Consider the following 27,148-nt stretch of genomic DNA (forward strand, 5'->3'; position numbering starts at 1 on the left):
TTCTTGATGTCATTGTTGTCATAGATGATGAAGAATATTAACCTGTACTTTAGAAGAAGAGCTTAAAGTATTCTTCTCGCCACTTAAGCGTCTTCAATTTGCATCAAACCTAGCCTACTGATCTCATTGACATGAATATTCAATCGAGAGCATATATCATTAGCGCTTTTATGGGTAAATTATTTTTATGCTATTGAGCTTAGTAACAAGCACATGATATTTCTCATTGTGCACATCCTTTATGCCTTCATGTTTTTTAATGAGATCAGTTCAAATATCATGCGTATTGGTGAGAGAATATACTCTATTGAATGCATTGATGCTAAGAGATGATAAAAGGATACTGTCGGAGGATGAACTCCTCAAGCGGGGATCCTGAGGGACCCTCTTTGAGATTCGGCTGGGGGGGATGATTTTACATCTACCTCGTACGTGGATTTAATGCGAGTATGTGAGATGTAGGTCGGACGGATGATCGTCAGCTAGTGGGAGTAAATGCTCGAGGGATTTCAGACAGGTTCGGGCCGCACGGAGCGTAATACCCTACTCCTGTGTGTATGCTATTAATGCTCTGGGAATGCCTCTCTCTGGATCTCTGTATTACAAGGTTTTTTGTCTAAGTCTAGAGCTTCGGTCTTCAAGTACCGACCTCTAACTGTGTGCTAGAGCTTCTTCTTCTTCGATTTGTTCTGGCGTGTTAAGACTTCAGCTTTTTCTTTTTCGTTCTTCTCCGAATGCACCCCTCTTTTATCCCGTTGGGGGAGGCTTGGCGTGCCCAGAAAGGAGGGTACGAGTTCCCATGAGCCATAAATGGAAAGCAACCATCATGGGGCTGCAGTTTGATGTTACAGGGGGTTGAAAATACGCCCTCGGCCGGTCCTGTCGCCCATTATGCCCACTTTAGCAGGTGCAGTGGGGGAGGCCCATCGGGTAGCCGTCGAACGACCCTACATGCCCACTCGGTCAGAGCAGGTCTGACACAGCAGGCGGCAGGCGATATGCCTCGTGCCCAGCAATGATATCTCAAGCCGCGCAGGGTGACATGCGATGAGACATGTCGCATTAAATGTCCCCACGCCTTCCTGCCAGGCGGTGGCAGGGACTGACGTACTCAGTACGACAGGCGTGGGGGGATTGATTGGAGGTGATAGGCCACGCTCCCTCTTAAATGAAGCATCAGGCTTCTCACCAATTGACACCTCACCGCTGAGCCCTTGTGGGGTCCACCGGCAAGGGGCTTCTCAGGTCCTCGGGGAACTCTGGGTGCTCGGGGACTACTATTTATAGCCCCGAGTGCCCACTCCCGGATATGTCTCTTCTCGGGTCCTCGAGGAACCACGGGTACTCGGGGACCACTGTTCATGACCCTGAGCACCCCTCCCGGAACTGGCTCTTCTCGGGTCCTCGGGGAACTACGGGTACTCGGGGACCACTGTTTATGGCCCCAAGCACCCCTCCCGAAACTGGCTCTTCTCGGGTCCTCGGGGAACTACGAGTACTCGGGGACCACTGTTGATGGCCCCGAGCACCCCTCCCGGAACTGGGTATTCTCGGGCCTCGGGGAGATGGTCCCCGCGAGAAGGCGCCATGTGGCATTCTGCTGTCCTAGCCTCGGGACTCGGGGACCCCTGGTTCCTATGTCACCGACAGTAGCTCCTAGGCCCATCGACAGGTGATGGCCTCAGAGACTGCGGATGGGGCCTTATTTCTTCGAGGCCGATTGCAGCATCGGTGCCACGTGGCTTGTCGTCAGGTGCCAAACTCTTGCGGTCTTTGCAGTCTTTGGCCCAGGCTCTTTGTACGGCCCAGGCGGGAAACCGAACAGACGCGTGCCCTTCCGACTTCCGAGGGGAGTGATACCAAGGCGGGAGGCGCGCAGGGCAACCGCGCGAATCAAGGGTGGTGTGCCTGGCAACCACGCGGATCGAGGGAGACGCGCCTCACAAATTGCGCTGAGGTATGTGCCGTTTGAATTCCCCACAATATAAAAAGGAGAGGGGCAACGAATTGTTACCCCCCCATGCCATTCTTGCGGTTGCCATCCTCTGCCTTCATCTTCCTTGCACACCGGGAGCTCTCTCTTCAGCCCGCAGTGCACCTTGCTTCTAGCCTCTCCCAGCACACTCCCCACCCCAAAAAATGCCGAGGGTAGGAAGTGGCCGTCGGGATGCGTCTAGCTCCAACAGCGTCCTGCCGAAGTCCCGCCTCATGAATGAGGAGGGGGCAGAGAAGGTCCGCAAGTTGATGGTCCCCGCTGGCCAGTAGGAGGCGTCGGTGGTGACACTGGCCAACTTTCTGCCCTCCACACGCAGGCCCGGGCAGATCGTGGTCTTCGTGTCTTTCGTCGTTGCTGAGCTGGTGCCACCGTTCTCGACGTTCCTTCTGAAAGTGCTGGACACGTTCGGCGTCCAGCTTGCCCACCTGAGTCCGAACTCGGTGGTAATCCTGGCAATCTTTGCCCACTTTTGTGAGATGTTCGTGGGAGTACCGCCGTCGGTCGTGCTCTTCCGACACTTCTTCATCATTCGAGTGGTCGGGAAGAAGAAGGGATCTGGCGAGGTGGAGGTTGTCGGCTGCTGCAACTTCCGCCTACGGGAGGGACTCGGCAACGTCTACATCCCGTAGGTGTTGCGCGGCAAATGGGACAACTGGCGTCGGGACTGGGTCTATGTCGACGTTAGTCCCCATGACCGCCTCTCGCTGCCCCAAATGCCGGCGGAGCCGCACAGGCCGATCTGGGAGGTGGTCCCTGTGGAGGATGAGCGCATGCGCCCGGTGCTGAACCGTATCGATGACCTGCACCGGGCGGGGCTTACCTCACTCATGGTGGTCACCGATTACCTGCGCCACCGTCTGGCCCCTCTGCGGGAGCGCGCCCGCTTCACCTGGATGTACACCGGTCCGGGCGACCTAACGAGGACCTACATAGGCGAGGAGGGGGACCTCGATGAGGGGGCCCTAGCGACCCTGCTGAAGGTGGTGACCGGCATCGATGACCTCGCCCGGCTGGCGGTGCAATGGCTGGTGGCCAGACCGACCAGCCTTTGGAGGTAGGCTCCAGGGCGGCTGTTGGGGCCGGCCCTCGACGGCCCAAGGGTCAGAGCCCAGCTGGCGGTGCAACGGCTGGCGGTCGAACCGACCAGCCTTCGAAGGCAGGCTCCGGGGCAGCCACTGGGGCCGGCCCTTGACAGCCCGGGGGCCAGAGCCCTCCCCCGAAAAGGAGGAGGGCAGAGCCCGGGCCTGAGCCGAAGCCACAGAGCCCAGATTTTCGGATCCTGCAGTCTCGATGGCGGTAGCATGAGCCCAAAACTACAATAGCTCCCTTTCTGTCTCAAGCACATTTTGCCCGGATTTTGGCTAGTTACTAACCTATTTTCATTTCAGGCCGCCCAAGGACTCTGCAGGAGGCCAGAAGCCCCCGGAGCAGCCGAGGCCAGCCCATGTTCCTAGGCTGAGCGCACCGGCGGACCCCGAGCCGAGGGCTTTGGCCAGCTCTGAGCCAAGAGACCCGACCAGTCCCAAGCAGAGAGCCCAGGCTGACCCTGCCATGAGCCCTCTGAGGAAGGAGCGAACGGCTTCAAGGGAGGTGGTTGCGACAAGGGCGGTGCCAGTGCGGCCGCCGTCGGGGTCCCCGAGCACCTCTGCAGAGAGGGCTCGTATGGGACCCAGCCCCCGGCCATCTTCTGGCCAGGCCCCAGAACCCCTCCCCGAGGTGTTGGGAAGCGCCTGAGAGGTCATCGGCGGCTCGAAGTGGCCGTTGCGGCAGAGCGGTCCGAGCTCGAACAAGAGCGCACCACCCTAGTCGATGAGAGGGGCTGGTTGAAGGAGGCCCGAAAGCTGTTGGAGACCCGCATAGCCTCGGCCCGCGCGGCCTACGAGAAGTCCATGCGCGAGGTGGCCGAGGAGCGGGAGGCACTGGAGGAGGCCCACAACAAGGCCGTCACCGCGCCGGAGAAGGCCAGCCGCATGGAGCGGCTTGCGGCGGAGCGTGACCAGGCATCGAGGAGGCACACCGCAGAGCTGCTTGCTCGCGAGCGGCAGGTGGTTTCTCGGGAGGAGGCGGCCAGCAAAAGGGAGGAGGCCATGCGGTCTGCCCAGGTGAACTTGTCCCACCAGAACTACGCACTCGAGCGCGGCCGTACCGACGTCCTCCGCTGGGAGGAGCAGGTCGCGCTGCACAAGACAGACGTCGACATAACATCGCTGGCGCTTGACGCCCGGGAGCAGCAGATTGCACGGCGGGAGGAGGATGCCGACTTGGCATTGTCTGCACTCACCACCCGGGAGGAGCTGGTTGCCAAGCGGGAGGCCAACCTGGCCGCCCAAGAGCAGGCCGTCAAGGCCCGAGCCGAACAGCTGGAGCGAGCCCAGATCGAGGCGGCTGCCTAACGCCGGTAGGTCCCTACTGCGAGGTGCATCCCTATCAGCACCGCCGACAGCACTAGCCTTAAGGCCCGGCTAAAGAATGCCGAGGACAAGCTCGAGATCATCCTCTCAGAGCGGATGAACGTGAAGCTGATGATGCGGGACATCCTTCAGTAGGCACGGGACTCCGTGGAGGCAACCGGGCTTGGGCGCATGTTCGTGGGTGACCAGTCGCTGGATAAGGAGTCGATAGGCCACATCACCCTCGGGTTCGTAGAGATCTCCCGGCGTCTCGAGGCCCTTCCTGCCGTTGTCCAGGAGCTGGCGACCCGGGAGGGGCGTGCACTGTCCCAAGGAGTGGCTGAGCACGTTCTCTCCTGCTACCACAGTCGAGACCCCGCCTTCCCACTGGAGCAAGCCCAGCAAGGTGTGGTTGAGGTAGAGGAAGCCGCCGCCCGGGAAGCCGTCCGCGACATCGCCACCGAGGTGGCGGAATGTTTTGTGCGGGAGCCGGGCCCGAGCAGCGACAGCAGCAGCGACCCGTGCTCTCCTCCTGAGCCTGTAGATAGTTAGTGTTTTTTGTTTTTTTTTAATGTTGTAAATATGGGAGTGATCCCCTCCTGAACGGTTCCTTTTAATATAATAGAAACCACTCTTGGGATCAAAACTCCTCTCTGTACTTGTTCTTTATGTTGCTTGCTTTTTGCTTGATGTCCCGAGAGGCACTGGCCGGGTCGAGCCCGACAATCTTCCCCCAGGAAGCCCCGACCACTCATCGTTCGAGTAGTGGGACCACCCGAGCGTCCAGCCCTCGAGCCCTCACGAGTCCGTAGCACCTGAGTCAAAGAGACACAGACACAAACTTCTTTGCACGGGAGACAAATCCACTTGGCACGGTACACGCCACGACCAGTGAACACTTTTCACCCCGTGACCTCTCAGACAAATAGACCGGAGACGCGTACGGGCGGAAACGCGACCAAGAGTCCCCACGGTTTGGTGGTGTCCAGGGTAGGACTGACCTGGCTGAGCACCAACAGACCGCCCCTGAGGTCTAGGCTGTCCCGACCACTCATGATTGAGCGGTAGGATTACCCGAGAACCCCAGAGGCTCTGTAGTGCTCGGGATACTACCAAGCCGGCTGGGCACCACAGCCACCATAAAGGACCTAGGTCAGCCATCGCCACCTGTACGGTACACCGACTACTGTCTATTTTTGTCGTTCCAGAAAAGCGAGCACGTGGGCGGGGTTTGCACGCGAGGAGACCATCTCGCCGAACAGATTAGCATGCGAGGGTCCCGAGGATAACTTGGGAACAATAGTTTATTGTGTATGTATGAAAGGAAATTCGTATAACTTTAGTAACTCACTGGGTAGGTGTCTGCCTTCCGACCGACCGGGCCAGGGAAGGGTAGATGTCCAGAGCTCGGGGCGCCCGGGAACATGGGTTCCCCCATGCAGAGCGCCTAAGCCTCCAGGACATCCTTTTAGCACCCGAGCACTGCAAAGCCGGTAATAAACCTGGGTCTAGGCGGTCCCGACCACTCATGTCCGAGCGGTAGGATTGCCCGAGGACCCCAGAGGCTCAAGTAGCGCCCCGGGCACTGAGGCCCTTGCAGTCGGGCTACTTGATTCTCGAGCATTGATCTGTAAGCTTGAAAAATAGGCAAATATTCTTTGCTCGGTGCGCTCTGTTAGTGCGGTACTCATTATAGACTGCTCTCGTTTTTTAACCCAAGACCTCTCGAATACCCAGACCGACGAAGTGTACAGACAGAGGCATAATCAAGAGGTCCAATGGTTCGGTGGTGCCCAGGGTAGGACTGACCAGGCTGAGCACCGACAGCCCGCCCCTGGGGTCTAGGCGGTCCCAACCACTCATGTTGGAGTGGTAGGATTACCTGAGAACTCCAGAGGCTCGGTAGTGCTCAGGGTACTACCATGCAGTCGGGCACCACAGCCTACCACAACAGACTTAAGTTAGCAGCTACTGCTTGCACGCATACTGACCGGGATCCGTTTTTATCAGCAGGAAAAATGAGAGAGCCTGTTTTTCTCGCACAAATTGAGCATCTCACCAAACAGATTAAACATATGGATTCCAGAGGAAAAACTCAGAATAAGAGTGTATATTGACAATTTGTGCAGAAGTGCTAACTTACATGGTTGGTGGCAGCCCCTGGCCAACTTGGGCAGGGGGAAGGCCCCTGTCCTGGTTGGCCTGAGCACAAACATGCTGACTTATGGATAAAACTTGCGCAGATGCTCAATGTTCCACGCGTTTGGGAGAGGCTGCTCGTCCTCAGTGGCCAGCCGAAACGAGCCTTGTTGCGGGGCACCGGTCACGATGAAGGGGCCTTCCCATATTTGGAAGAGTTTATTCTTTCCTTCACGCGTCTGGGCACGTCGGAGAACTAGATCCCCAACCTCGAGTGACTGGTCCCGTATGTGGCGCTGATGATAGCGATGTAGGCTCTGCTGATATCTGGTGGCTCGGACGGCGGCTCATTGCCGACGCTCCTCCAAGTGGTCGACGTCGTCGCATCTTCGTTGTTCCTGTTTGCCTTCTGAATAAGCTTTCACTCGAGGGGAGCCGAGAGTGAGCTCGGAGGGGAGGACCGCCTCGGCGCCGTAAATGAGAAAAAACGGCGTCTCCCCGGTGGCCCGGCTTAGCGTGGTCCGGTTGGCCCATAACACAGCAGGCAGCTCGTCGATCCACCCTTTCCCATGCTTTGCCAGCATGTCGTAGGTCTGGGTTTTGAGCCCCTTCAGTATCTCGGCATTTGCACGCTCGACTTGCTCATTGCTCCGAGGATGAGTGACCGAGGCAAAGCAGAGCTTGATGCCGAGGTCCTCGCAGTATTCCCCGAACAGGGCACTTGTGAACTGGGTGCCATTATCGGTGATGATTCTGTTCAGGCTGTCGAAGCGACTTGTGATACCGCGGATGAATTGGATTGCCGTGTTCTTGGTAACCTTGACAACTGGGATCACCTCCGGCCACTTGATGAACTTGTCGATGGCAACGTAAAGGTACTCATAGCATTCGATTGCTCGGGGGAATGGACCCAGGATGTCCAGCCCCTAGACCGCGAAGGGCCAAGACAGGGGGATTGTATGGAAAGCCTGAGCTGGCTGGTGAATCTGCTTTGCGTTGAACTGGCACGCCCTGCAGCGCTGAACCCACTCAGAAGCATTCAGGAGGGCTGTAGGCCAGTAGAAGCCTTGCCGAAAGGCCTTCTCGACCAGCGTGTGGAACGATGCATGGCCATCGTACTCGCCCTCGTGGATCTCAGTGAGTAGCTCACTGCCTTCTGCCCGGGTGATGCATTTCAGGAGGACACCGTCCGTGCCGCGCCGGTAGAGATCCCCATCTACTACGGCATAGCGTTTGGACTACCGTGCAATCCTCTCCGCAGAGGCATCATCCCCGGGAAGGATGTTTTCTTTCAAGTACCCTCGGATCTCGTCGATCCATGAGGCATCTTGAGAACCACTGACAAGCGCAGCGCACTCATCGGACGGCGGCACCCTGACGGGACCTCCCACTGAGGGTACTACATGGGTTCCCCCAACTAGGCTCGAGGGTTCCCCTTCATCCTGGTCGATAGGCAGGGCGGATGGCCGTGTGAGCCTTTCTTTAAAGGTCCTGGCCAGGACGAGCGCCTGGGGCAGAGGCCAGGCGGGAGAGGTCATCGGCTAGAGCGTTGTTACGACAAGGTATGTGCCGCAGCTCCGGGCCGTCAAAGTGCCGCTCCAGCCTCCTGGCTTCCGCCATGTACGCCGCCATCTGTGGGTCTGCGCACTGGTATTCCTTGGATACTTGGTTGACCACCAGCTGGGAGTCTCCCTTAACGAGCAGCCACCGGATCTCGAGGCCCACCGCTGCTCGGAGGCCAGCGATGAGGCCCTCATATTCCGTCATATTGTTGGTCGCTCGGAAATGCAACTGCACGACATACTAGAGTACTTCACCCATTGGGGAGGTGAGCACCACTCCAACCCCTGCGCCTTTCAGCGTGAGGGAGCCGTCAAAGTGCATGACCCAGTACCCGGGCCCATCTTGCCCGGGCTATGCGGACAATTCTTCATTGTCAACCTCAGGGACCAGCGTCCACTCTGCCACGAAGTCGGACAGAGCCTGGCTTTTGATTGCCTGGCGACTGACGAAGTGCAGATCAAATTCTGCGAGCTCGACCACCCACTTGACAATGCGCCCAGTGCCTTCTCGGTTCCGCAGGATCGGCCCCAGTGGGTATGTAGTTACCACCGAGACCTTGTGCACCTGGAAGTAGTGGCGCAGCTTCTTAGAAGCGATGAGCACTACATAAAGCATCTTCTGGGCTTGGGGGTATCTTGTCTTGGCATCTCGGAGGACTTCACTGATGAAGTACACTGGTCACTGTATACGGCGGGCCCGCACTGTGGCCTCACTCGAGGACCGGTTACAGCCCCTGAGCTCGGCGCAGTGGTCGGGGCCGGCCGAGGTCTCGGGCTCGACTCCCTGGTCGGGAGGAGCCAAGGTCTCGGGCTCGACTCCCTGGTCGGGAGGAGCCCCGAGACCTGTATGCTGCTCAGGGGCGGCCGGGAGCTCGGACCCAGCATCTTGCCCTGAGCACTCGTCACGTTCCACCAACAGTACCATGCTCACGACTTGGGGAGTGGCCAAAATGTAGAGCAATAAAGGCTCGCCCTCGGAGGTGGCCACCAGTACGGGTGGTGAGGTGAGATATTTCTTCAAGTCCTGGAAGGCCTGCTCGGCCTCCGGTGTCCAGTCAAAATGACCGGTCTTCTTTAGCAATTTGAAGAGCGGGAGCCCTCGCTCCCTGAGCTTGGAGATGAAGAGCCCCAGGGCTGCCATGCAGCTAGCGAGACGCTGGACCTCTTTCAGCCGAGCTGGGGGATGCATTTGCTCGATGGCCCGAATCTTCTCCGGATTGGCCTCGATTCCTCGGCTGGAAACCAAGAAACCGAGGAGCTTGCCTGCGGGTACCCCGAAGACGCACTTCTTGGGGTTGAGCTTCAGGCGGGTGGTGTGGAGACTATTGAAAGTCTCGGCTAAGTCTTCCAGCAGGGTGGCCTGGTCTCGGGACTTGACCACGAGGTCATCAACATAAGCTTCGACATTACGACCAACCTGCGTATTAAGGGTAATGCGCACGGCCCGCTGGAATGAAGATCCAGCATTGCGCAAACCAAAAGGCATTGACACATAGCAATAGGTCCCCACTGGGGAAATAAAAGATGTTTTTTCTTCGTCCTGTCTGGCCATGCGGATTTGGTGATAACCCGAATTTGCATCTAAAAAACATAAAAGATCGCATCCCGTAGTGGAATCTACTATCTGATATATGCAGGGTAACGGAAAAGGATCTTTTGGACAAGCCTTATTAAGGTCGGTGTAGTCGACACACATCCGCAGCTTGCCGTTGGCCTTGGGGACGACAACTAGGTTGGCCAGCCACTCCGGGTGGAGGACCTCTCGGATGAATTCGGCGTCAAGGAGCTTGCTGACTTGCTCCCGGATGAACTCCTGGCGCTCAGCGCCTACCGCTAGATCTTCTACCTCACTAGCCGTGCTTCTGGGTACAACAAGGTGGTGCTCGATCACCTCCCTAGGGTTCCAAGGCATATCGGACGGCTGCCAGACAAACATGTCAGTGTTAACCTGGAGGAAGGAAATGAGTGCGCTTTCCTATTTGTCGCCCAGGTCACCATCGATTCGGATGACCTGGGATGAGTCTTCGCCCACCACGACCTCCTTCGTGGGGATGGAGGCGTCGGTGGCGAGTCGGGGTTTGGATGAAGAGGGTCCCAAGCCCCCTGGGTGTCCTTCGACCTCAGCTCGAGCAGAGACCAAGGCCGAGTATAGCTGCTCAGCACAGGAGACAGCACTGCTGGTCTCGGCGGGCACGGAGATGGGGCCAGCAGGGTCCGGCATCTTGACCGTGAGGTAGGCGTAGTGTGTCACCACCATGAACTGGGCGCGCGATGGGCGCCCGAGGATTGCGTTGTAGGGCAAAGGGACCTCTACGACGTCGAAGACGACGTTCTCTGTCCGAAAATTATCCCGGATCCCAAAAGTGACGGGCAGCTTGACTTGCCCGAGGGGTAATGTATGCCCCGGTGTCATCCCGTAGGAGGGGAGGGATGGCTTTAGACGCCTCGAAGGCACCTGTAGCTTCTTGAATGCCTCATGGGACAGGAGGTTTAGGCCTGCACCCCCGTTGATCAGCACTCGGCTGACCTTCACATTGCAGATGGTGAGGGTGAAAGTGCCTAGAGGGGGGGGGGTGAATAGGCTTTTCTGAAAATTAAAACTAAAAATAGCGGATTAAAACTGCCGGATATTCCGGTGAAGTCCGGATACTCCGGTATGGTCCGGAGTATCCGGTCTAGTCCGGAGTCTCCGGCCTAACAGGAATTTTCAGAATAAATGTGAACTAAAGATAACAGCTAGAGTCTAAGAATTACACTAGGTCTACTAGATATCACAAAGCTAGAATAACACTTAATACTAGCAAGATTGTCACTAAAGCAATTTAAATGACAAGTTACCAAATTCACACGATAAAGTAAATTGCGCAAATAAGAACACGTGAATTTATCCCGGAGTTCGGCCACCTCACAAAGAAGTGCCTACATCTCCGTTGAGGAGCTCACAAAGAGCCGGGTCTTCTCCAACCCTATCCTCTTCTAGCGACCACCAAGATCAAGCTAGAAATTCTTACTCAATATGAAGATGCTTACAAACTTCCCGAGGCACACCACAAGTTTTGGGTGCTCTTCGGGCGACTCCTTTCCTTCTAGAAGCCCAAAGCTTCAAGAGGGATGATTGCATTAGATGCTTGATGAAGAACTCAATGCTCAAGTGGCTTGAACCCTCTCCAAACACACACTCTCAAATTCTTGCAAACTTTGCTCTAGAGGTGATCGGAGGGGCTTTGAATGCTCTTAAAGTGCTCAAGAGGTCTCAAGTTTACCAGCCACAGCAAGCTCTAAATGCTATGGAGAGAGGGGGCATTTATAGCACTCTCTCACAGACTAGCCGTTACTGTTTTTGTCAGAGCTTACCGGAGTATCCGGTGTACACCGGACGTGTCAGAACTAGCCGTTACAGTGCTATTTAATTACCGGAGTCTCCGGTGAATACCGGAGTCTCCGGTCCTGACAGACTTTCCAAAAAGACTAAGTCCGGAGACTAGCCGGACCCTCCGGCATCTCCAGGTACCGGAGTATCCGGTGAACACCGGAGACTCCAGTCTTTCTTTTCTTTTATCAAAAAGATTAAATGCTAACCGAAAGTCTCTACCGGAGTCTACCTCGGAGACTTCGGCTGCACACTGAACATTTTACCGGAGTATACGGTGTACACCGGAGACTCCAGTCTTTTTTTTTAAAAAAAAGAATAAACCGTAACCGAGACTCTCTGCCGGAGGCTACCTCGGAGACTCCGGTCGAACACTGAGTACCGGAGTATCCGGTAAACACCGGAGACTCCGGACTCAGTGAAGATTTTCAGAAAGAATTTTGTGTCCGTGAGTGAATGTGTCTCTCAATTGGGTGGTTCTAAAGGATCTCTTGAGCATTGAGACACTAACCAAGCAATCAAATCCATCCTTCTAAAAATATGTCTATCCTAGACTCAATTTCAAAAAATAAAACAAATGTAAACCCTATCTAGTACCCTTTGTTGATTCTTCATTTGTTTCGGCGGGCGTCAAACATCATTTATCTTCACAACTAATGCTTAAACCTGTTCAACACTCGAAAAGCATGTTAGTTCTTTAATCGTTTTGTCATCAATAAGCCAAAACCCACTTAGGGGGCTTAGATGCATTTTCAATCTCCCCCTTTTTGGTGATTGATGACAACCCGATTAAAGCATACACAAAGATATATGAAATAAGATTTTGAATTCTAGAAGATATGGTGAGCTCCCCCTAAATGTGTGCATTGGTTTAAACGGAGTTATACATCAATGCACATATTTGAGAATTTAAATTCACAGGAGCACTTTGATGGTTTGGATGTGCTTAATCATCTTGGATGATCACTTTAAGCACTTTGATGGTTTGGATGTCTTCTCAAGTGTGTATGAGCTTCCTTTGGACTCCGGCAGCTTCAAATGACTGAGTGGAGGGGTATTTATAGCCTCAACCCTGCGGACTAGCTATTGCTCCAACGGCTCAACTTTACTGTAAACACAGGATGATCCGGTGACAACAGTAGTACAAGCACCGCACCATTCAGTGAATACAGCATCAGAAACTAGCCTTTGGAACCCCACTCAAATACATTCTGAAAACCGAATTGTCCGGTGTATCCTTCACTTCCATCATCGGACTATCCGGTGTGTTATCTTGCGCCAAACCAAGCTACTTCTTCTCTGTGCAATTAGTCTAATGTGTAGACTCTCTAATCACCAGACCTTCTGGTATGCTGATCTTCATCTTCTACTGATGCTTTGACATCTTCCTGGAAAACACTATGGTGTGTTTACTTATTTATTACTAGATCATCCGATGAGTTGAAATCTTTCCTTCCTTTATTTGCACAACTTCTGTTTAAATGCTTCGGTACTCTTACTCTTCTAACACTGGACCATCCGGTGAGGTGATCCTCACCCTCCGTTAGAAATACTACGGTGTGTTCACCGGGGCATCACCGGACCTTCCGGTGAGTTCAATAGCCTCTAGACAAAATGCTCTGGTGAGTGCAAACTTCTCTGCACTGGGCTATCCGATGAGAACAATTTTCTCCAGGACTTCTACAATTCAATCAAACTTTGTTCCGGTTGTGGTGGCTTCTTCATGTATTGTGGTGGCTTCTTCATGTATTGTGGTGGCTTCTTCATGTATTGTGGTGGCTTCTATCAAGATACTCGTCATTCTCCTTTCTCAAATTATATGATTATATTGTGAATTTTATATATGTAAATATCTTTTTTATATTATATACTAAATTAATTTTATATATGTGAAATATGTGTGTAATTACTAGTTCATCTAAATCGCTGGAAAACGAGATTTTAAAATTATTACTTCACCAAAGTTCGTGAGATTCAGTTTTGAAAGCAAATTTACTGTGGACGGCAGGTCTAGGCTTGTATACTCTAGTCTCTAGTAACGGAGACGCGAAGTAGACAAGGCGAGAAGAGCTGTCCCCCGTTCCCCCTTGACCCGCAACATTCCCATGGACCACGACTCCGGCGGCCCCCACCACCGCCCACCCTCACTGCTGCCGGACGCCGGCAAGCGGCGGCGCCTCCCCAGCGTCCGCCTCGCGGGCTCCATCCCCCTCCCCTCCCACCTCCCCCACCCGCGCCGCGTTCCCATCATCCCCGCCTCCAGGTCCCGCAAACCCCACCACCACCTCCACCACAATAACAACCACAGCTCCTCCTCTGAACCAACCCAAACCCTCCCAAACCCCCCCGCCGACAACGGCGACGATCTCGTCCTGGCCGCCGCGTTCCCCCGCAAACCTAGGGCTCCGGCGCCGGAGGCGGAGGAGATGGAGACGGAGGAGGAGGAGACGGAGGAGGAGGAAGAGGAGGCGGCGGAGGTGGTGGACGTGGCGGGGTGGCTGCGGGGGATGGGGATGGAGCGCTACGCGGCGGCGTTCGAGGCGCACGAGGTGGACGCCGAGGTGCTCCCCTGCCTCACGATGGACGACCTCCGGGACATGGGCATCGGCGCCGTCGGGGCGCGCCGAAAGCTCTTTTGCGCCATCCAGAGGCTGCCCCCGCCACGGAGGTGAAAACGTTTCTGGACTTCCTGTAGGCGTGCTAGCTAGTTCGGCCTCGCCTTGCTAGGGAACTTTAGGATGCGTGGATCGTAGGAGTAGGTGTGGAAAGTGTAAAAATGAGGAGGTTTGATCTTTACTTAGCTGTGAAACGGTAGCATTGTCGGTCCGTGGCACTGTCGCTTAGTGTGTAAATATGGAAAAGGTGAAATGGAAGTCCTTACTCTGATGTTTCTATGTTGTCTAATGCTTTTGTGGAAATGCTAGGATGTTTTTTCTGTAGGGTGTAAATATGGAAAGGTGAAACGGAAATGCTGACCCTCATGTTCTGATGCATGCTGCGTTTTCCCAATGTTTTTTTGGTATGCAATGGATCGAATTACGTGGAACTGTGTCATGCTTTGATGTTAGTGGGGTACTGAAAAATGCCACACATGAGCACTGTATTATGAACTTTAATTCCACTTGTAGGTGAGTGTTACTGAAAAACTTTGTAGAAGGAGTTTGTATGTGCTGCATTACTCTTTACAAATTGTTTTGTCTTACCGTTAGTATTGGCCAGAGCATGATGGCTAAAATGTTTCTTTTTTCCTTTCTGGCATGTAGAACATCTTGCATATAGGTCAGAATGTCAGATGGAACTTGAATTATGCTGTATTGATTTTGCTTAGGTGGTGGTCCACTGCAGAGATGTGGAAAAGTTTGAATTTTGATGTTTCCTTATCTGTTCTACCTCCTTCAAATAGAACTACTAGCCTTCAGTAAAAATCACCATAGCAGTGCAACAGAATATTGAACTTGCTTTGACTGTATCTCCTTGATTAGTTGCTTCAAGATATGCAACAGTTCAACACATGGGAACGTACACTTGAAAAAACGATGACATATTTCATTCTGCTGTGTGCCTCTGGTGTAGTCATAAACTGAGGGTGATTTTGGAGCTGCCATGAACAGTAAGTAAGATGTTTTAACTTTATTAATGGCTTTGCACTTGATGACGTGATGTGTATAAAATATTTCATGTCCAAGTATTTATAATAGTGCTCCAATGACCTGACTTAATCATCCTAAAACCTAGTGTGGGGATTTGAAAGCACTTCATACATCTTGGAATGCCCAAGTATTCGCAAGACATTGAGGTTAAGCTTCTCTAGAACTAATTATTGTCAAGATTGATGTTTACTTATGCTTTTGACTTAGTAGTGTTCTGAAGCTTGGGGAACTTCTTGTCCAATTGACATTGTTATGACGGAACACATGAACATGAATTGAGCCTAGTAATGTTCAGATGACAAGTTATGACATAAGTAAACCTTCGATCTATGATGTTCAATATTTTGAGTTTTTTTAATTTGCCCCAGTTATCTTGATCCTAATGGAGTGATTGATAAAGTGTTGTTCCTGCTAATGTAGATTAAGTATAAATACTTCCCAGGATTGGCTTTCTTTCCTGTTACAAGTTATTAATTATCCAGTTTTTTTGGCTTTCAGACCTCCTTTGCTTTGTATTTTCTCCAGCACAAGTTCTGGAACATTTTGAATTAGAGTTATTGCTGTCCTATTCTAATCTCTTGTTTGATGTTTCATTTTAGTGGAAACGTATGGTGGGACTGTTGTCTTATTGACTTTCGCATTCACGTAGTTTAGATTTTACTCAGTAGGGCATGCCAGCAAATTATTTGAAAACTTTGTAACCTTTATTTCCTCTTTAAACTGGGAGAAAATTTGCACCAAGGTTACATGGTGGCGTTTGGGTTTTTTTACCCTTCATGTGAGATGCTTTTCAAGACCTGTTTGGGGTACTGTTTGTTATTCTCTTGATCTTTGTGCGTTCAGACTTCTTATTCTCTGATTTTAGTCTGAGCTATGAATCATACCTTGTAATTGTTGAATGTAGAAAGTTGTACTAGATCCACCAAAATATTAAGATTGCTTGCAAAACTTGGACAGAATTAATTTTGTGTACCAGTCATAAATTGTTTGTGCAGGTGTCTGTGTAGTATTTCTTTCAACAACTTTTAGACCCTAAGTTGAAGAGAAAGACTAGTCATTTCAAGATGAACGGTGTAACAATGTGTGCTAAATCTGCTTATGCCAGAGAATGCTTGAAGAAATCAATAAGAAAGGGAAATGAGTACATCAACAGGCCTGCCACTTTCCCTTCAAATTTAAACACAAGACATATGTTAGAGTAAAACAACCTGCAGAACTTTGTTGAAATGGCTAATAACCTGCTCCTACCAGCTTGTTGCCAGTCGGTATGTATGAAATGTGTATGGACCTACCCCAACTAAGCTTGTTGCTACTGGTTTCTTATGTTGTGGTCTATGTCGGATTCTGGAACTGATAATATGGAACCACAACTTGTTTTGTTGCTGGTGACTGTCCTAAATCAATAGTAAGTTGTCCATCTAGTTATTGTAGGCCATATCTGAAAGAGTTAACTTTGCTTCCTTTTTTTAATGGGGTTTTTTTTTTTTGGCAAATTTAACATAGTGTCTAGCTGTATTGGTGAGAAATGTTCTTTGAAAAATTATTGTCTAAAGAAGAATTCAGATAACTGTTTTTTTTTCTAGGTTTTCATCATGTCCCCAAGAAAAGTCTGTCGCCAATAACATTGTATAGTTTGAGCTCAGAAAGTTTTGAATCAGTTACTGCTGTTAGCACGTTAGTCAACCAGGAACATGTACTGGCAGCCCTAGGGAAAAGATTTCTGTACCACATTTTTTGAAGTCATGTATGGAAAAGGGGCTCTAAACTTTCTAAATAGTGTGCTTTTTTTCTCTATATTATATGAGGAAAAAAATGCTCGTTTGCATCAGTTTTTGAACTGACCAAGTCATTGTGGCTTTTATTCTTTTTTTGGAAGCCTAGTTCTTTTTATGTTGTGGAGTTGCAGTGAAATGTATACTTTCAGAATACGTGGGGTTTATTCAGGAAAAATGTGTCCAAGAGCCTAACAAACGGATGCAGCTGAGAAGAGTATCCAGTGGCAAAGGGACATGTACTCCAAAGTTATGGTTCTGAGTTTTATCGAGGATCTATATTTATTTACTGATGAACACATCAGTCATACACTCACACTAGACGGTGTCTAAGGGGCATGAAGATGAAGCCAAGGGGGTATTTATGCGTGTTATTTTCTGGGTGGTGAGATGCAAACCTACAATGTACATAGCACTAGGTTTAACTCAAGGAAAAAACATAGATGATGCAAAGAATATATGTATGAGAGAATTGAAGTTTAGGGTGGATTGAAAATGATATCGTAAGAGCCCATGTAAAGAGGTGAGATGAACTCCATAGTGTGCCTGTATGAAAATGTAAGGATAACAGACGTGGAGCATTTTAGTACTTTTTTATCTTATTTTATGGAAAAAGAAACAATAATGACGACTAGAGGGGATATCTTGTTGGACAAGATTGAAGATTACGCCATGAAGCCCTCAATTGTTGTTAATTCTTTTGTGGCATAGGAATAATATATTTTCAATGTCCAGTTTTGCTATGACATGTCGAGTCTAGCCCCAGTTGTAGGTCTCACTACACCATATTTTTATGTCAATTGTCGGGTTTAGGCCCAGTTGAGAATAAACAGATGTGGTATGAAAATCTGAAAGAAACAGGAAATAGTTGTATAAAGAAAAGTTGTTCTTAGATATATGACAAGTGGCATATTTGTATTGGGCCTGCTCCTGATTTTACAGGGAACCTGCAGTTTGGGCTGTCTTGACATGTGTAAAGGAGTAATCATTTTAGTATTAAATTTTCTCCAGTTATGTCATCACATGGCACTACTATGCGGTAGACAATTTAATACGATTTCGTTAATCCAACTACCTTCTTAAACCTGTGCGTTAGTTGTGTTTTACTATATAAAAAGACGATGCTTTAATTGGTATGATAGTTAACCTTGTGAACCACCTTATGTTGGTATGTGGGAAAAAGTATTAATTCATGTAGGATGTAGTAATGTACTGTACTAGCGCTTATGGAAGTTGACAAGTTTAAATTATCGCCCATAGTTTTATTGAATTGCTTTGTACTGTTGTCAATGGCCTCATCCGGTGGGGCGTAATAGGTTGCACTATGGTTATTACTTGCTATCAATTTGATATTTATCACTACCCTTATATGATATTTATCACTACCCTTATATGATTATATTATTTTCTTTAAATAAATATGAACAACAAATTTTCCTTTAAGGGAGGCTGGAATATGCTAGTGCCAGTCTTTTTTTCTATATCTCGCTTTGCCTGAAAAGTTCTGTCTTCAGATATCATGAATATAATTTGCAGATGTACTTCATCAAATAACAAAAAAAAATTCACAGTGAACTAGTTAATTATATTCATCTAAGTTAGATGTCGCCTAGTATATGTTGTGGGCTTGTGGCAGGCAAACGCTCCAACTGAATTGGTTTGTCTCCTTTCCTCCTTGATGCACAAACCATGGAATTTTTTATATAGTTTATTTCTTTAATGACATCAAGAATATAGGGCCATTTCAAAAAATCGTAGGTCTAACCTACCGTCGTCCGTTCAACGGACGAGAATAAGGTCTCGCCCGTTGATGTACTGACTTGGTAATATTTTGTTGTAGTATAGATTACATGTTGGGCTATGTTTATAATGTATTTTTCATTGTAAATATAGTTTTACATAATAATTTATATTCTGTTGCAATAATGTTAAGATTTTTGTCGATGGTTGCTAGATATGTCGGGTATGTGGTAGTTTAGGATTTTTTATAGGGGCAGTGAAATATACGGAAGAGGTATTATTATCCGTATTTCATTCAATGAACAATAGTATCTCCAGATCTATGCACAAAAGTGTCGGACACTTGTATGTCTGATTGACACGGGGTTTCAAAATAGACCCCGAGATTCAAGAGATGATCATTAGCATTATGGACAACCATTACAGAGAAGGTGTGTATTGGGAGGTGTTCCCGCTCTGGAAAGATGAAGTGTGGAAGAGGTATTTGTAGGATGTTGTGCACAGAGCTTGGCCTCCTATGTTGCTTGTGCAATGAAAGAATAAGGAGGCAGTTAGGGAGATGCAGGGTAGGGGGTACGCGGAGGAGGAGGGTGCTGAGAAAGAGTATGAGGAGGATGTCGATCTAGATGGTGCACATTCATCGAATTATTCAAATAAACATACCTATGAGGCAGACGAGGAAGAACAAATCCCTTCTCCAATTGAACAAATGGAGCGGGGTGATCGTGAGGCTAACGAATCCCCTGAGTATGACATCTCAGATGATGAGGATGATGCTCTGATTTTCGTGAACTGGGACAATACCAACTTCAACAACCATTTGGTGAACGAAGGGAATCAAATAGCCTGAGAGTATGTAGAATGAGGTGACTCAAGGTGTTAGGTATCCTACCAGTTAGGCTATGAAGTATGCTGTGACTCAATGGACGACATCGTTTTGATGGCAGTTTTATGTTGTCAAGTCAAGCAAGACGGAATATGATGTCAAGTGCGAGAATGAGGATTGCCCGTGACGGGTGCACAACTTCAAGGGGAAGTGGGTTGACTATTGGGAGGTGTCGATTGTGGTCGAGCATACTTGCATGATGGATGAACTTGAGCCCAGCTATAGGAATATAACCTTGTCCTTTGTCGTCAATGTGATGTACGCCCAGATTGTGAATAACCTGAACTACGAACTAGGGTACATAATCAAGCAAATTGAGGAGGAGTACAAGTACACTATCTACTACAACAAGGCATGGAGAGTGAAGAGGACGGCAATCGAGATGAGGTTCGGGACCTATGAAGCGTCGTATGACAATCTACCACATCTGTTGTAGACCATTGCGACATTGATAAGTACCAATTGCTGTCCAAACCTGACAAGTACGTCCTAAAGTGATGTTTCTTCACAATAGGGGCATGTACCGAAGCTTTCAGGCATTGTCGGTCTATCTTGCGCATCGACGATACTTTTGTTAACAGCAAGTTCACGAGACAGATCCTAACTGCTATTGGAGTCAATGGGAACAATCTAGTTCTACCATTGGCCTTCGCATTTGTGGAGCGTGAGAATAGCAGCAGTTGTTTTTGTTTTCTGTACCGTGTGAGGATGATGATTGTTTGTGCTTTGTCGAACGTGTGCATATACATGATCGGCATACTGGGATGCTCAAGGCAATTTTGGATCTACAAAATGAAATGGACAATGGTTTGATTGAACCTGTGTGGCCAGATCTACAGAGTAGGTTGTGCATGAGGCATTTTGGTGCAAACTTCTTCCACCAATTCAAGAACAAGAACCTCATGAACATGTTCAAGTAGTTGCGATCAGAACCAACAGTGGAAGTTTGATGCTCTTTGGAAGACACTGGATAAGCTGACGAAGAAGCAAATATAGGAGCATGCCGGGGGGCCTATGAGGGGGCTAGAGGATGAACCAGTACCTCTTGAGTCTCTGCCAAAGGACAATGAAACTGGCACCACGCGGAGGATCGGGTCATCTACCATGTCATTTAGCAAGCGGATTGAGAATGAGCCGAAGGAGAAGTGGGCTCTTCTCTACAACACAAATAGAGCTAGGTACGGTATTATGACTACAAAGTTAGCAAATGTTTATAACTGGGTGATGAAAGGTGTGAGGGGGTTGCCTCTGGTGGGGATTGTAGAGTTCATACTTGAAGGGACATGTAAGTATTTCAAGGACTGCTATGCATTAGCGCACACAACGTTGAATAATGCTAGTATAATTTATGCGACGAAGATGACTAAGTACATGAAAGATAAGGCGGAGAAGACAAAGATGCACTGAGTAAAGATCATGGGAACTGCACAACACATATACGAAATTCTATGTAGGGACAAAGGAAGGAAAGGGGGCAAGCATGAGAGAGTTATCCACGAGTGCACCATCTTCGATGATAGGTGTGTTTGCACCTGCTACAAGCTGATGCTATTACAAAAGCCATGCTCCGACGTGATCGCCGCGTGTGTTGTGATGGGTATGAGGACTCGGGGATACATCTCTGACTACTTCAAGAAGGAAGCTTTGTTCGACATATGGAACAATAAGGTCTACGGTTTTGGGATTTATGGTTCTTTCACGAAAGAACTTGTGCCTGATTGTGTGTTCATCCCTGATCTTGACAAGATGAAGCAGAAGAAGAGACAACGCAGGACTATGAGGCTCCGTAATGACATTGATGAAGCAAAAGCTAGGCATCACATGATATTGTGGAGCAAGTGCAACAGAACATGACACACTTATAAGAAATGCACCATTGTTGTTTCAAGTGTGAACCCCACGGAAGTAGGTCCTTTCGAGTTTGGTGCAGATGGCAGATGTCCTCGGGGTCGTCAGTTTCGTCGGCTCATTTAGATCGATTAATGTTGTAATTTGTGGTGTGATGGATATTCATATGCACAACATTGTACTTTACTATTTTAAACTGAGACTGTCACTATGTGCGAGGTTGTAACATGTTCACATATTTATGTACGATTTGAACAATCTATTATATCATGTTATATGTTGGACATTTACTTGTTCAGTTCCTATAAATAAAGATCAGCTAGACCAAGTATAGAGTGGTCGACACTTCTTACTCTGTGTTTGTTTTGCATAAATAAATGTAAATAACTTGTGAACATATAGGTATGACGCACCTGGAGCTGCTTGACCCTGAGGTCGACGTTAGGCATCATTCGTACCACACCATGGTGCAGGCTGAGGAGCACCCTGTACTATAACCTTGTGTGCCGGATGAGCTCATGAGGATTGATGAGCACTGGATTCCAAGGTTTGTCTATTTTACGTTTAACATTTCATACTAATTTTTATCGTTATTCGTCGCTAATTGTATTATGTTTGCAAGTTGCGTGCTACTAGCCTACATCTGTTGTGCCGACTGGTGGAGGTGGAAGCATTAGCAGGGGCTCGGAGGTGGTGATGTGGTTCGGCTACGATAGGACCCTCCTCACTGCCCTTATTGATAGGTGCGTCCTGAGACGCACACATTCCACCTTCCGTGCGACGAGATGGCGCCCACGCTCGAGGATATCTCGCTCCTGATAGGCCTGCCTTGCATGGGTGATGCTGTTGGGGCTAGGGATGCTGGCCCGCTTCTCCGTCATTGAATGGAGGGACAGCGTAGCCCCGTTCAAGAATTTTATAGGGACCGAGAAGCACAGCCCAGCGAAGAACTTTCTCATTTAGTTTGTTGTACGTATGTCTCATACTATTTTCTCATCCCTATTATGTTACTAACGAAATAAGATATTGGTACTTATTCCTTTTTTACAGGCGGACAACATCCACCCACAGGAAGGTGACGAGGACGTCTCCTGCCACCTGGAGGTGTACCTCATGTGGCTGTTCAGTTAGGTCATGTTCACTGAGACCCATGACAACAAGGTCTCGAGGAGCATGATCCCTTACACCAAAGAGGTTGCAAAAGCCGACCCCAGGGAGGTCACACAGTACAGTTGGGCTTTAGCTGTGCTGGCTGCAACGTATCGCGGACTGTGCAATAGCTGCATGAAGACTGACATCAACGCGATCCTGACCGGGTGTCCCCTACTACTTCAGATGTGGTCATACAAGCGCATCGCCATCAGCAAGCCCGTTGTCGACAATAACACGTACCAGTTCGCTGCGGACGGCGTCGATGACCCAACCATGGGGTCATTATGGTGCAGATGTAAGGTAAGTGTTATGCTACTTGTGTACATATATGTTCATTACGGATATATTTTTGTTTCTCTAACTTAGTTTGGTTGCACAGTTGAGTTGGTCTAGCATGCAAACACACCGTGTGTACCCAGACTTTGTTCACTAGTTAGATGAGCTGATGGTGAACTATGTTCGCTGGACTTTGTAAACGGAGGCTGAGGTACATCAATGCACTCCTCTTGGACTTTAGGTGCTCTGTTTACGTGATCGGGAGTATTGACTCATGACTTGCGCCCTCGTCTTCGACATCTACGTCGAGAAGTACTCACCGCATCTCGTGATGCGGTAGTTCGAGAAGTTCTAGGCATTCCCGCTATATGTGGCAAGGTTGGTGCCTATCAGCATACACACGTGCGTAACATTGTAATTACATTTTCATATGACCCTCTTCTACACATGTTTTTACGTATATTTGCTTTTGCAGGTTGAAACAGAGGGGGACTAATTCCATGAGCGTGTTTGCGTTGCGTGTGCAATGGTGGGTTGACGAATGGGACCAATCTGTCGAGCACGTCGTCGACGAGGATCGGCCACACTTTGAGGAGGCATATGTGGCGTACCTCTTGTGGCTCATGCCTCGGATGTGGATCTGGGTCACGTACACACCGATTGAGCTTCTATGGCACGTAGCAAACGTGTGCGACATGTACCCAATGCACAGGGACCAGGTGCATTCTCTTGAGGTACGAATAACACTACGCAGGTACGTATTTACTAAAATAGATGGTAAAAAAATTGTTTGATTAACTAAAGGTTTCCTTTGCAGAGAGACACACTGCACCAGATTGATGCGCGAGGCATGTGCGTTGAAGCTACGGCTCGGTAGTGGTGGTGAGGTCCCAAGGGTGAAGATGAGCATGGTGTTTAGCCGCATTATCTAGAACGTGGCCAAGGTCTTCCGATCGATGAGCTGCAGTTTGTCCTTGGACGTTACGATGGGAGAACGAGTGCCATCTCATATCTCGTCACGCCCGTCCGCCACCTTTACCGAGTCGCTGCACCCACCGGTACGTCCGAGCTTTGCCATCGACCCGTTGAGGATGTCTTTGACCCTGGCTTCCTCTTTGACCCCTACTACGGTGAGACGATCCTTCACCGAGGCTGGTCACCCCTAGTACAGTGGCATGTTGTCTCGACTTTCATTCTCCAATGCCGTTGACCCCCACTACGACATCACAACGTCTAGGCCAGCCTTCACCAGTGGCAGTGATCCCTTCTACGCCACTAGCGGGCGATGCACCCTTACTCCGCGGACCCAGGTCCTTCGTGTTCTCGCGTCCCTTGCTCAGGTACGATTATTGCTTCATGCATAACAAATTATTATGTATGTCATGGTTTATCGATTCTAACATGTTTTCTTTGTTATTCCATGTGCAGAGATAGAGGATCTCTGGGACGTGGAGATGCATGGTAGCTATATGGAGTTGCTTAGCAGGGACATTACTCAGGTTCCTAGGTACGACTTCGGATTGGACGATGACCTCAGTGCGTCACAGCTACCTAGCGTGCCACTCCTGAGGACACAACTCTCCCAGGACGAGTACGCCACACCACTGTCAGCTGGACGTCCTGCATGACCAATCATTCCACCATACACTATACCACCTCACGTACTCAGCTAACCAGGTGGGAGCGAGGAGGCGCAAGGTCCTGAGGACGGATGCGACCAAAGGCCTCGTCCCTAAGAGGGGATGTAACTTGTAGGTAGCTATGTCATTACTACTTTCATGGTGTTATATAATTGTGTTTCTTTAAAGTACTATGTTATTGTTACTATAATAATGTCTTTCTTCAAACTACTCATACAACGACCATTTTATAATAGTGGCATGAAAAACATGTTGACCGAACATACAATGGCATATACGATACCCTTTGTGATGTATCGGCGCTTCACCTTACATGTCTTAGAGAATGAAAAATAGTACACTTCAAATATGAAATTAAATCATCTGCCTACACGTGAAGGTGATAGATATAATCTTGAATGTGTGGTTCTATGAGCGGGTTAATCCAACACTGGAACCCACAATCATCTGTCTAGAAAAAATTATAGATGAGATAAGTAAATGGTGTTGCGAAAATAGGAAATAAGGTGAGTATTATTTTTTCGTACTCTGAAATGTGGACAACGAAAGAATCGACATCCTACGTCACCAAAATTCTCATAAACTTGGACTACATCATCATATCCATGTCAGCATGCCGACCAAAACAAATAAGGAAGAGCATTGTGGTTTTTGTAGAAATCTCTACCATAGACGTCTAAATGGGGGTGTGAGTAGAGAATCAATTGGGTTGTGTTTACATACAAAATGTCCCAATGGTAGTGGACAAATGCGGCAACACATGTTCTTTCTTTACATTGTTTTGCAAAATAGATATAATTAGATGTATGCTCAACTTTCTGTAAATATCATTTATCATTGAGTAAAAATGTATCAGCGTCAAAGGCTCCAAACAAGAACATGATGCTTTAGACATGAAGTGACCACACGCCTCCACTTTTAGGGCCTGTTTGTTTGAGCTTCTGCTTTTGAGCTTTTCTGAAAAGCTGTGCTTTTGACTTGTCTGAAAAGCTGCTTTTGGAAATAGGCTGTTGGCTTCTACAATAAATTTTTGGCTTCTCAGCACATAGCTTCTCAGAAAAGCATATCTCAGCGAGCTTCTCAGCTTTAATTCATTTTCCTCAGAAGCAGGCTTCTGGCTTCTCTAGAAGCCACTTCTGCAGAACCCCGTTTGTTCTGGCATCTGGCTTCTGGCTTCTGCTAGTAGCAGAAGCAGAACCAGAAGCAAGAAACAAACAGGGCCTTAGTATGAAATGACAACACCTTGCTGTAGTACAGCATCTCTATCGTGACTCACACTTTAGACATGAAGTGACCAAACGACTCATCTTTAACCATAAAATGACAACACCTCTATCATGACTCAGACTTCACACACTAAGTGACCACACGACAGAGTTTTAAGCATCCTATCCTATAGCTTGGACACATCCTAACTACATGCAGATGATGAGGAAATACTCATCTATGACCTTATCCCTTCTTCTATAGTACCGCGCATCTTTCTCTCTCTATCGGAGGATGCTTTCGACATCCACGCGAAAGGAATCCTGAGACCTATCCTGGCATCGCAATAACTCTCTCTCCAACACACTCAACAATTCCTCACTACTACATAACTGGCCTTATATGCCGGCCCATCATTGTCGGTTCCTAATGGGCCGGCAGTGATGGGGCATCACTGCCGGTTCATAAGCCGCGCGGGAAGAATCAACCATTGTGGCTTATGAATCGACAGTGATGCCCTGCTCCCTCATCACTGCCAGCTTAATCCACCGACCGGCAGTGATAGCATAACATCACTGCCGGCTAGTTAAATGAGCCGGCAGTGATGTCCCGGCAATATAAAAGTCGCCCTCTCCTTCCGCAAGCTCGAGCACAACAGAGAAGAGCTATGTTCTTGCTTGGTGGTGGCCATTTTTCTCACTAGGATCTTGGTGGCTTCAAAATTTTGAGAAATCCTCATGTCATAGGTGTTCCAAAGTGTGTAACTTTCTCTCCAATCCATTTCTATTTGAATTTTATTTGCTAAATTGCTCTAGATTTTGAAATGATGGAGATGAACCTATGGCCATGATGTTTTGAGACAGTGTAGATGCAATTATAATTGTAGATGGACAGAAGATGGATGTACGTTGTGAGCTGTGTGAGCGCAGAGTACAAGAACGACGTGGATTGTTTCCTAGTACAAGCCGCGACGCACAAGTCAAATACATAGTCTCAATACCTGTACTGTCCATGCATCAATTGTGAGAATAAGAAGCAGTTCTCCACCACCTAGCAGATACATTCCCACTTGATGCCAATGGGCTTTATGCCTGGCTATACCCGTTGGACCGAGTACGGAGAAGCTAAGATCGTACATGAAGGGCAATACATTGAAACAGAAGATGAAGACATGTGCACCGATATGCCGATCAACGAATACATCGATATGTTGCATGCCGGAGATACATTGGCCGATGATGATCTAGAAGAGATGTTGGCCGACGCCGATGTCGATGATCTAGAGTAGATGTTGTGCGATGGGAGGGGAACTTCACCAATGAAAGAGAGTTTCAAAAGTTCCAATGTATGTTAGAGGACTTTAAAACACCGTTGTTCCCAGGCTGCGAGAAGGAGCACACAAAGTTGCATATTGTGCTTTCACTACTGCAATTGAAGGCAAGCAACGAGTGGTTTGATACAAGCTTCACAAAGTTGTTACTGTTCTTGAAGAAATTGCTTCCTAAGGAAAATGTGCTGCCA

General features: G+C 48.8%; 1 protein-coding gene across 1 annotated transcript; it reads left to right on the forward strand.

The window, feature by feature from the left end:
* Nucleotides 1–13,521: 13,521 nt before the first annotated feature.
* LOC133905807 (uncharacterized) lies at nucleotides 13,522–17,539 on the forward strand. Its single transcript, XM_062347573.1, has one exon. It carries the CDS (start codon nucleotides 13,563–13,565, stop codon nucleotides 14,127–14,129), a length of 567 nt encoding a protein of 188 aa, XP_062203557.1. The 5' UTR covers nucleotides 13,522–13,562; the 3' UTR covers nucleotides 14,130–17,539.
* Nucleotides 17,540–27,148: the final 9,609 nt, after the last annotated feature.

The sequence above is a fragment of the Phragmites australis genome, chromosome 23, assembly GCF_958298935.1.
Source record: "Phragmites australis chromosome 23, lpPhrAust1.1, whole genome shotgun sequence".
NCBI lineage: Eukaryota > Viridiplantae > Streptophyta > Magnoliopsida > Poales > Poaceae > Phragmites > Phragmites australis.

Bases quoted from the DNA above. Each gene is read 5' to 3' on its own strand.
- LOC133905807 (XM_062347573.1), top strand. From the start codon at position 13,563: ATGGACCACGACTCCGGCGGCCCCCACCACCGCCCACCCTCACTGCTG.